We start from the raw sequence: 10,121 nt of genomic DNA on the forward strand, positions 1-10,121 counted from the left end.
GTAGTCACGATTCAAGTGTCAGCCCTGAGTGCCAGGCTGGACAGCAGCTCTGCAGAGTGCTCCTCCTTGTGGGCATCTTGCAAGAGTAGAGGGTAGCAAGCCTGTGCATCACTGAAAGCCTTCAAAGTGAGACTGACAAAGGGCCTAGAATATCTATAGAGGGAACCAGGTGCAAATTTTACTCTGGCAGAAGAAATGTTGGAGGGAGGCAGGGAAATGTAATGTGACTATTCTAAATTTTCTTTCCCAATTTAGACCTCTGTGTTCACGCCAGCCTATGGCTCCATTACCAACGTCAGGATAAACAGCACAATGACAACTCCTCAAGTCCTCAAACTGCTGTTGAACAAATTTAAGGCAAGTCGAGCTCTGTCCCAAGTTGTTTTTTCTGCTAAATTTTCTCATCTGACCAGTCTCATTTTGGTTCCTTTCACTTACTGATCCATTTTGAGAGCTGCTGCATGCCAAGCTAAGCACAGCTCCTTGGGAGAGGCGCGTGTTTAGTGTTTAAAGCAGGAGGCTGGCACCTACCCCTGAAGCCTAGAAGGAACCATAAAAAGGGTCAGGGTGCCCAAACGATCATTAGAGCTGAATGCTCTGCCTGGCTTGCTGAGTGACCTTGGGCAAATCGCTGCATCTCTTGTTGCCCCTTGTATTGGGCCTAACGCAATGAAACCATTCTTAGTTGGGGGTGGTGGATGCTACCATAGTACATGTCAATTAAAGGGCTAATTGACTCTGCCTCGCTCTGTCCTGTGTTTACCTGTCTCTTAAATGGACAGAGTTCTTGTCTACAGGACTCCTCAGAATGATTCCAGATGCTCTGAAATTGCTTTTCTTGACTATAATCCAGCCGCATATTGATCCCTATTTTGTTGCTGTTGTTGTCTTTGTTCAGATTGAAAACTCTGCTGAAGAATTTGCTTTGTATATTGTCCACACCAGCGGAGGTAAGTCTGCAAGAAATCCCCTGCTTACAGCAGCTCACTAAAACAGGGTTTAGCTTATGTCCTGCTGTGATCTTTAAGGGGAGCTGTCAGTATTAAAAATGGCACCTTCTCTGTTCTCCGTGTAATCTGCATACTGATTGCTCTTTATTATTGGGCTCTGGCAGAAAAGCAGAAGCTGAAGGCTACAGACTACCCCCTGATTGCCCGCATCCTACAGGGGCCATGTGAACAAGTCTCCAAAGTTTTCCTGATGGAGAAGGACCAAGTCGAAGAAGTCACCTATGATGTGAGTACCAGATCATGTGTCTGTTGAGCTTTAGAAGCCGGTGTGAAGAAGCAGACCTTTGTCTGCCTGCTACGGTGAACTAGCAAAAAGACGGGACCTTATAACTTTTAGCTCAGGGATAGAAAAGCTGGGGTTGGCTGGAAAGTTGTGCAGAGAACAAAACAGTTGGAATGGGGATAGGTGTGGAAGACAAAAGAAGCAAAAAGTTATCACTCGTGGGGGAGTCTAGCCAAAATGCCATCCAAAGTGTCTCTGTCTTTGCAAAAAATAGTTTTTTTGGTGGCTAAAAGTGCTCAGGGCTCCAACAGCTGCTCTCATTAAAGCACCCAGAGCATCTTGTGCGTCAGTATCCCTGTGCTTCAAAATGGCGGCTGGCATGTTTTATCTAAAGCTTATCAAACAAGTTTTAGAGAGAGCGCCCCACCACCATTTTGAAGCATGGGGTCAATGATACACGAGACCCAGAGGCTGGCTGGAGCACGGTAATTACCACGCTGCAGCAGACTCAATTAAGCCTGTGGCCTTGTGTACGAGTACCCTAAGTGTTAAGAGATCAGCTTTAAAAACAGAGCAAACACATTTTGTTGGCAAAATCTCTGGTTACTTTTACACATGGGCCAGCGGGTCCTGATTAATCGAGTCTGCTGGAGCTTTCTAATCAAAACACTCCAGCGTGCTGCAGCAACTCATGTATGCAGCACTCTCGTGTTTCAAAATGGTGGTGGGGGTGCTTTACTTAAAGCTTGTCAAATGAGCTTTAGTTAAAGCACCCCCACTGCTATTTTGAGGTGCGGGGCTCTGAATGCACAAGATGCTGCAGGCATTTTAATTAGAGCGGCTCCTGAGAGCCGTTCTAATATTAAAATGCTCCACCGCACCCCAGAGCATGTGTATAAGTGCCTTATAGGACTTATTAGATTCGTTTCTGTCTAGCCTCATTTTCGTTTGATTGGCCTTTTACTCTGAATGCTAACACAGCGCACCTTGATATTGGGTACTGAACCTAAACATGTAATTATAGCACCTGCAGGGTGTGAGGTGGTATTTTCAAAGAATTTTGGGGAGTTAGGTCCTCTCCTTTCCCAAATGGTGTGCTAAATTACACAATTTCAATATGACTTTCAGTGGGATTTAGGTACCTAGCTCCGTAGAAAATTCTACCCAAGTCACTTTTGGGTACTCTGAAAATACCAGTCTTAACTTCCTATACAAGTCTACAGGCCTTTCCTGCACCGGGGTGAATTTATGCTTCCCTAGCACTTGGCAAAAGGCAGTCAGATTTGCTGAATCCAGATAGATTAGCAGAGTGAATGATGGCAGAGCCCTGCAGTCCACCCACCTGCCTGTGCAGAAGTGTTTCTTTTTTGGATTTCCTCGCAGACACAATGTTTGATTAGTATTCAGGCTTATATGGTGTTAGGGAAGTAGAGGGCAAGGATTTTTGTTGAAAAATGCTTACATTGCTGTTCTCTGGAAAGGCTTGGCTTTCAAAAGTTCCCCATTTTGAAGAACTAGGAACAACCTTCATAATTTTCCAAACATGGTATTTGCAAAATGGAAAAGGTCTTCTCTGGTGGAAATAACCTTTTGTTTTGAGATTCTGAGAGCTGAGAGATTCTGATTCTTAGAGCTACCTGAAACTTTAAAGGAAAGGAAAGAAAACATGGATACACAGATGAGTTTTGCTCTAATTGGAACGGTCTTGGCTCCCTGAAGTTTTTGAGATTTCATCTTTGGTTCTAATTCAGGATAGAACATTTTTCAAAATCTCACCCTGAGGAAAATCTGTCTAGCTGCTTAAAAATAGAGATATCCTCTGGATAAGTAAATCACCAGTACCTACTGCTTACGCCGTGACTTCTGCCATGTGTCCCAATACATAGAATTGGCAGCCAGGTCATGTTGACCATCTGATTTTCTGGACTTGATCAGAGTTCTTTATATGCACTCGTCTATAATGTGTTCTTTGACACAATTGGTGCTTCATAATGTGGAAAATGTTGCTGGTGAAAAATAGCTTTTGTCTGCCCTCTGGTGGACGCATGGTAATCCTACCGCAACCGGAGTCCCTGTTGGCACTTACAGTAACTCTTATTAAAGTAGGTAGGAAACGGCAGAGTTCAGGGTAGAGGAAGGGTAGGTGCTCTGTTTACACCTGATGCTCCATATCAGTCTGTGAAGGATAGAAGATGTGAGCACATATCTTCACCATGCTTGGAAAGCCAGCACGACGCCAATCATGGTGGAGCTGACCTCCAGGCAAAAAAAACGTTCACATGTCCATGAAGTTAAATACACCCATATAGAGTTGAGACCACCCCAGATTTGAGACAAATTAGTGAAATGTAACAATTTTAGAGAGATTTTTCGTAGTAAGTGATTTCCAGTTGTGTGCAACAACAGGATGTAAATGGCACGGCCAGAAAAGAGACTTTGCTTTAAAATGGCAGGGGGGACTTCTGCTTTACTTAACTAGTTTAAGGGTGCAATAAATGGACTGATTATTTTTATGAAGTTGTTCTGGTTTTAGAAGGGTGTAACAGAGAACAGGATATATATTAAAAATTACATTTTGCTTTCAGTGTCAGTAACTTGTGCAAAATGCATCTAATTGTCTTTCTTAAGGAAACTGGCTTTATTTGCCTTGCTGTCCCCCTTCCCAATTCCCAGGCAATAGGATTGTTTTCTTGAAATGAGTTGCAAAGGCCTTCAAGTCATAGATTTCAAATGGCAGCGTTCTCCCAGAGTTGTGCTTGGTGTCTTCCTTGCAAATGTGCAAACAGCTGTTTCACTGAGTTCCAGTGGATAAAAAGGAACAAAAGTCAAATCATAAGACAGCCTCATGTGATACCAGTGCAGTGAAGTATGTTGCAAAACAGTGAGATGTGCTTCCAAAGAGACATGACAAACTTGTTGGAGGGTTTTTGTTGACCAGATGAAGTGGTTGGCAAATGGTATTTCCTAACGGACTGGGAGGTCCATTCTGAGCCTGGCTCGACCACAGATGGGGTTTATGGCCTTTGCCTGAATCACTCAGGGTGGAGCTTTCAGAAACTGTTAGCATTGGTCTAATCCTGCTCCTAGGGAAGTTTGAGCAAATATAAGGATAATCATTCTGGGACAGAAGTCACCTCCATGTTTAGCCCTAGTGTTGGAGCTAAGCACTACTTTTTAAAGGCTTGTATGGTAAGCTTCATGCTGGTCGTCAGGGCGGGAATGTTAGAACAAACCTTTTTTAGATCTGTCATGTGAGGAATAAAACCTTTAGGAGCCCAGGACTGTAACCCTTTAGGAATACATTTGTCCAGGTCCCTCCACTGTTTTGTTTTGTTTTTTTTTTTTTCTGACTTGCATTTCCTTTCAACACAGGTTGCTCAGTATATCAAATTTGAAATGCCAGTTCTCAAAAGCTTCATCCAGAAGCTCAAAGAAGAAGAAGATCGTGAAGTGAAGAAACTCATGCACAAGTAAGTTTTCCTTTTCAAGTGATCTGATGTTTTTCCATTACTGCCCTTCATTGAGACTTGCCTGAGTAGGTGCCTCTAGTTTTGCAGAGATCCCAGCAGCACTACTGAACTACTGAGTTGCTGGTGGTTGAGTCCTTTTTGGAAAAGCATGCCACACATTTAGGCGCCTGAATATGGCTAAGAAGCTTAACTTCAACCGCCTACAGGTGAAAAGCTTGATCCTCAATATCCAATTTGTTCACGCATGGAGGAGGAGTGCAGAGACGAGACACAAGAGTATGAAGTTTGATCTGACAAGGTCTTGTGTTCTTGGGTATCTTTATTTTACAATACCCATGAGCCTTCTGTCTGCTTCAGGACTTATATCTGCACCAGACACAGACAAAATATGAGTGTTCCCCTTTCTCTGGTTGATTTTCAGGCTTTCGACACACTTCATTGTTAGCTGCAGGCTTAGCATGTCTAGGGCCAAGCTGCCTAGGGTAGATGCTAAGCTGTTTTTGACATGCCATTTGGCTCCCTGTAATCCTGTTTTTGGCTCATTGCACCTGTTGTTTGGCTTATTCCACCATGGGACTGAGCCCTCATTATATCTCCAGTATCACATACTTAGGAGCTCTGGAGAGTTAGCCTTGGAGCCAGAGTGCTGACCCATGATGATCTGGCAGCTGGAATGGATTCCAGATTTTTCCTTGCAGAGATATTTCCACAAAGCGAGGGACAGTGTTCCTGGCAGTATGCTTTTAGCAGTATAGTTTATTCCCATAAACAGTGCCTGATAGGTATAGAATGGGAAATGCTCCCTTTTCCATGTGAACAACAAGGCTGAATGTGAAGGCATGCATGTGTTAATAATCCTTGGCAAATTAAATCTTTCAAGTACCCATCAGCTAAACAGATGGGGCCTTGAGAGAGATCTGGCTGCCTAAATATTGAAGTGGAGAGTGCTGTTCACTGGGAAATGCCAGCCAAGTTGGTTTGAGGTGCCCAAACCTGTTTGTGGTGTACAAGCCTGGTCCTCACATTGGGGTGGTTTGGAGCTCTGGCCATCTCCAAGGCACATAGCTCTTGTCATGGCCTTCTCCAACAGTTGAGATGCTCAAAGGCTGATGGCTCACAGAAGATGCGTACCTGGGAGTAGGGTATTCTTAGTGAAAGGGAACTTTGCATCTAAGGAAGTCTGAGCTCAGTGATGTCCAGTGGCTTGCAAATGTCATGCTCAGGATTCCTGCTAGAGGGTGAATTGTGGGCGAAAGCATTTTTAAAAAATATTTTCAAGTTTTTCTTTGGGCTAAGATGTCGCTTATTTTTTCTCCTTGTTTTTTTAAGGTACACTCACCTCCGAGTAATGATAGAACAAAGACTAGAAGAGATTTCTGAGAGCCCAGCAACGATCTAAAGTTCTTTGCAGCACTGTGCCACGGGCCTGACTTGGCAACAGATTCTCTTTTAGGGATAGTTGTTTACATGAAGAACATGCTGTAATGAGAGAAGATGCACTTCCTTCTGGGAATCGAACCTGACCCCACACAACCCTGCTGAGACTGAGGTGTGCCCTGTATCTGCTCAGCAGACTTCCAGGTGGATGAGCCAATGGACTTGTTCCACAGAAGGAACATCTTCCAGTAGTTACCCCTCCCCAAGTCCACCCAAAGAAGTAATTTGCTGAATGCAAGTATGTGTCTTGTGTGTGGGGAGGGAAATACCCTTCAGAAGTGATTTTGGAACTACTGTGCTTGGTATTTGCTAAGAGGGGAGCTACTTTACTAGTGTGCTGAAGGGAAAGACCTTGGGATATTTCTACCAAGGTTATGGTGCCATGCCCAACTGCTTTAACCTGCAGAGTCTGGGCTGAACAGTCAATTCAAGAGGAGTAGGTCATATTCTTTTGCCTTTTGCCTAATCCAGTCTGAGAAATTTAACTGTGCTAAATTCTGACATTACTATGCATATATTTTCATGTCTGTATGAAAAAGAAAGTAAACAAAATGCAAGTCCATTGAAACCAGCATTTGCCATGCCAGCACACTTGAAACATGACCAGTCCTGGTCAGTGCACCAAACTGGTCCAAGGTCACGGTAACTACAATAACTGCAATAATTGCTTCCGACTCCAGATTATGTTGAATTGCAATGCATTAGGAAATGCATTTTGATTGCAAAGGTGAATGTATTGGGTAGCTTTGTTCTACGTGGGATCCTTTGCCTTGTACTTTTTCCTGCTCAGAAGGTTCTGCCAGAATGTAGCCAGAGGGAGCTTTTGTTTTACTTGCACTGGTGAAAGACGAGTTTTGCTCCCCTCCTGCTTGGATTTCTCCCCTTCTTTCGTGTCAGGAAACCTCCCCCATGCTCAGCCATTCCTGACCGGTTTTTAGTTTATTTCTCATTAGGGACTTTCTGTCCACATGCAAATAGTCTTGGCTTTCCCCCTGTTTTGTTGCCATTGAGCCAGAGACACTCAACCATAGTGGCAAGTTGAGCACTGGTCCTCAAAGAGCTAGCCCATGACACAAAGCAAGCAGTCTGCTCTGGCCCAAGCCTGGTGTGCCCTTTTCATCTGTGCATCACGAAGCTAGGAGAAGGCAGGTATTGTCTGAGCAGGAAGTGGGAGTTTGACCAGACTGATGGGAGATAAGCTTGGATGGCGGCACCCTGGCAGCCCTGACTACATTCTGACCCAAGATGTGTCGGGAGAGCTGCAGGGGTAAGGGTGGGGCAGAAGGTCTTGAAGCCCCGTAATTGTAACCTTTACTTTTTTGTGGCTTGAGTGTTTTAGGAGAGTAGCTCTGCTTCTTGAGCCATCTTGCTTTAATGCCTTTCTCAAGCAGGGATAAAAGACTCCCATCTTTGTCCAGACTTATACCAAGCAATTCCACCCATGATAGCGTGCCTTGGGTTTGCAGTCTTAAACGGAGCATGTCATGCCATTAACTGAAGTTTTAGATTCCTGAAAACAGCGCACCCATCCCTCTGCCCTGTGAATAATACTTTTCAGCTTCACACTTGCCCAGTTGCATAGTGATCTCCCTGGGGGGAGAGCTAACTAGCCCTTGGAAATCGGATGTCTTAAATCTGTCTCTAAGCATCTACCTCTGAATCTGCATGGCATGGTGGATGTAGAAGCACAGTGGGAGTTTGCAAGGCATTTATCTGGGTGTGGGTAGAGGCTTGCTTCTTGACTCAACACTTCCTTTGGAGTGGAAGCCTGACTGTGGCAATATGAGGATTTTGCTCTCTTGTTCCAATCATTAATTTGCTATTTTAAACCATGTATACTTACCTGGGGCACAGACCGAGCTTCAAATAAGAAGTTCTGCTTTTTAGATGATGACTTGAAAGGTTGATTTAATGCAGAGCTTAAATAAATAGAAAACCTGACAGTGAAGTGATCTAATGTTAAGGCCTCTTCATTCATTTGAAGAGTTCTGGACCAGGGAAGAAAAACATGAGTTGTTATCCAAGCGGTGATGTGAGGGGGATATATTGCTGCATGTGTGGAAAATATTGCTGGATAAGGTAGCAGGTTTACAGCACGTAGTTGACAGGTTTCAGATGACTCTTGAGCTGTGAGGTTCTCTGTCTTCAGTGAATACCTTGGGGAAGTTATCCATGCAATGTCATTTCATTTGAGATGGGACTTGGATGCTTCAGGGGCTGCATCTTTATTTTCTTTGTTCTTTGGGCTCCTGGTTGTGGTGGGGCTTAGAGGACTCCTTTACCCCTCCAGTCCCTCTTTCCACCTATATCAGACCCACTGGCAGACAAGGTAAATTACACAAAGTTGCATTTTCAACCGACTGACAGAATCACTAGCTCTGCATTGCTGTGACGAGTTGTCTAGTGGGGATTTCACCCTTTTGTATCTTAGTATAGATCAGGCTTCAGTCTGTGGACAAGTAGTTGATGTGCTCTAGAGCTCCTGGAGCAAGAGATGCTCACGGTCTGTATATTGCACAGCACGAACTATGGCTGGCTTTATCCCTTCACCTCTGGACTGCTTTTATTTTGTGTAAGTAACTCCGGTCAAACCTAGTCCAGTTCCTGCTGGAAGAGGCTATAAGCCACTTTGTCTTGTTGGCTGTTCAGTGGTCCTGTCAGGAAGCAAGTGTTGGGCGTGACTTTCCCAGTGAACTGGTCCTAGTGGCATGACGCTTCATGCCAGAATTGGTGGTAGGTAGCCTTTTCTCAGTGGCCAAATTAACAGAGTCTCAGCATTGAGTAGTCCATACAGATAGTGCAGGCACATTGGGCACAGAAGTGTTGGGGATGTTTCTGTGGCCATTACTCATGCCATGCCTGTTTACATAGGTAACCCAAGGCTTTCAGGGCTGTGGTTCAACAGGTAGTTTAAGCATAGGTTGGACTGCCAGTGACTCCATTGTTTCAAGTTAAGCACACGCTTGGCTCAGATAGAGGTACCTAGCCTTGTTCACCAGCACTAACTTCACATGCATGGTTTGAAGAGGAAACCCTACCCATTCCTACACAACATCACAACAGACTAACCTACAGCAAAGGTGATGTATTGGAAGAAGAAAAAAATTGATTGCAATAATTGAAAGGAGAGGGGGAGCTTTTAATATAGGTTTAAATAACCTGGGAAATATTTTCCTTATTTGGTGGCTTCTGCTGAAAGGAAAAGTTACAGTTGAATGTTGTTGGAACTTCCTGTGGGCGAATTTCCTCCCGGTGTGTGTGTTTCTCTCTTTAATGTTTGCATCTGATCATATAACCCTTTCCCCTGACCCCTGCTATCTGATTTGCACTAGTTCTACTGTGGAATTAAAACAAAAATAAGATACAGGCTCTGGTAGACGAAACATGCCAAATATCTCTCACAAAAAAGAGTTTGTAGTAATGAGCTTCTCTTGAATGATGTTGCAATGAAACTCGACCAGCACAAGGACAGTATGAAGAGTTGCACCCTGAGTTTCCAAGTAGAATGGATCCTGGAGATGACTCCAGACCTGTTTTAGGGATCAAAAAGCACAAAAGAGAGAACCTGTGAATTCCTTCTTGTCTCCTTATTTTGGAGTCCAAGTGTCGTTTTTTTGTTGTTGTTCATGAAATGGATGAAGTTAAGTTTGCTCTTGTCTGTGGGGAGCCAGTGGGGGGAGAGACCTCTTAAGGCGCACAGCTAGTGTGTATGGGGCTTGCCTGCATTAGTGTCATTTTCTCTGATTTAGGTGTTCCCTCCTATATCAGAAAATAGGGCCTTGCCCTTATCCAGTATGAGCTCCATTTTGCGCTGCTGCAGCAAGCCTATTAAAAGGCAAGTTTCCCTAATGTAGATGGACCTTCACCTGGGCATTGTAGCAAGGGCTCTGTTGAGGTAGTTAGGTAGCAAGCATTAGGACTTCAAGCCAAAGGAAGTAGTGGGCGCAGCATGCCCTCAAAGGTTGTTTCTTGCTGCCCCTG

General features: G+C 44.2%; 1 protein-coding gene across 2 annotated transcripts in view; it reads left to right on the forward strand.

The window, feature by feature from the left end:
* RASSF2 (Ras association domain family member 2) overlaps nucleotides 1-10,121 on the forward strand; it is a 33,358-nt gene that overhangs the window by 22,211 nt on the left and 1,026 nt on the right. For both annotated transcript variants that reach the window (XM_019514344.1, XM_019514345.1), the window contains exons 7-11: nucleotides 256-357; nucleotides 899-950; nucleotides 1,115-1,236; nucleotides 4,606-4,703; nucleotides 6,033-10,101. In XM_019514344.1, coding sequence (XP_019369889.1) covers nucleotides 256-357; nucleotides 899-950; nucleotides 1,115-1,236; nucleotides 4,606-4,703; nucleotides 6,033-6,102 — 444 coding nt within the window. In that variant the 3' untranslated portion in view covers nucleotides 6,103-10,101. The remainder of the gene's footprint in view (nucleotides 1-255; nucleotides 358-898; nucleotides 951-1,114; nucleotides 1,237-4,605; nucleotides 4,704-6,032; nucleotides 10,102-10,121) is intronic.

This window comes from Gavialis gangeticus, unplaced genomic scaffold (assembly GCF_001723915.1).
Source record: "Gavialis gangeticus isolate Ggan-Ray unplaced genomic scaffold, GavGan_comp1, whole genome shotgun sequence".
NCBI lineage: Eukaryota > Metazoa > Chordata > Crocodylia > Gavialidae > Gavialis > Gavialis gangeticus.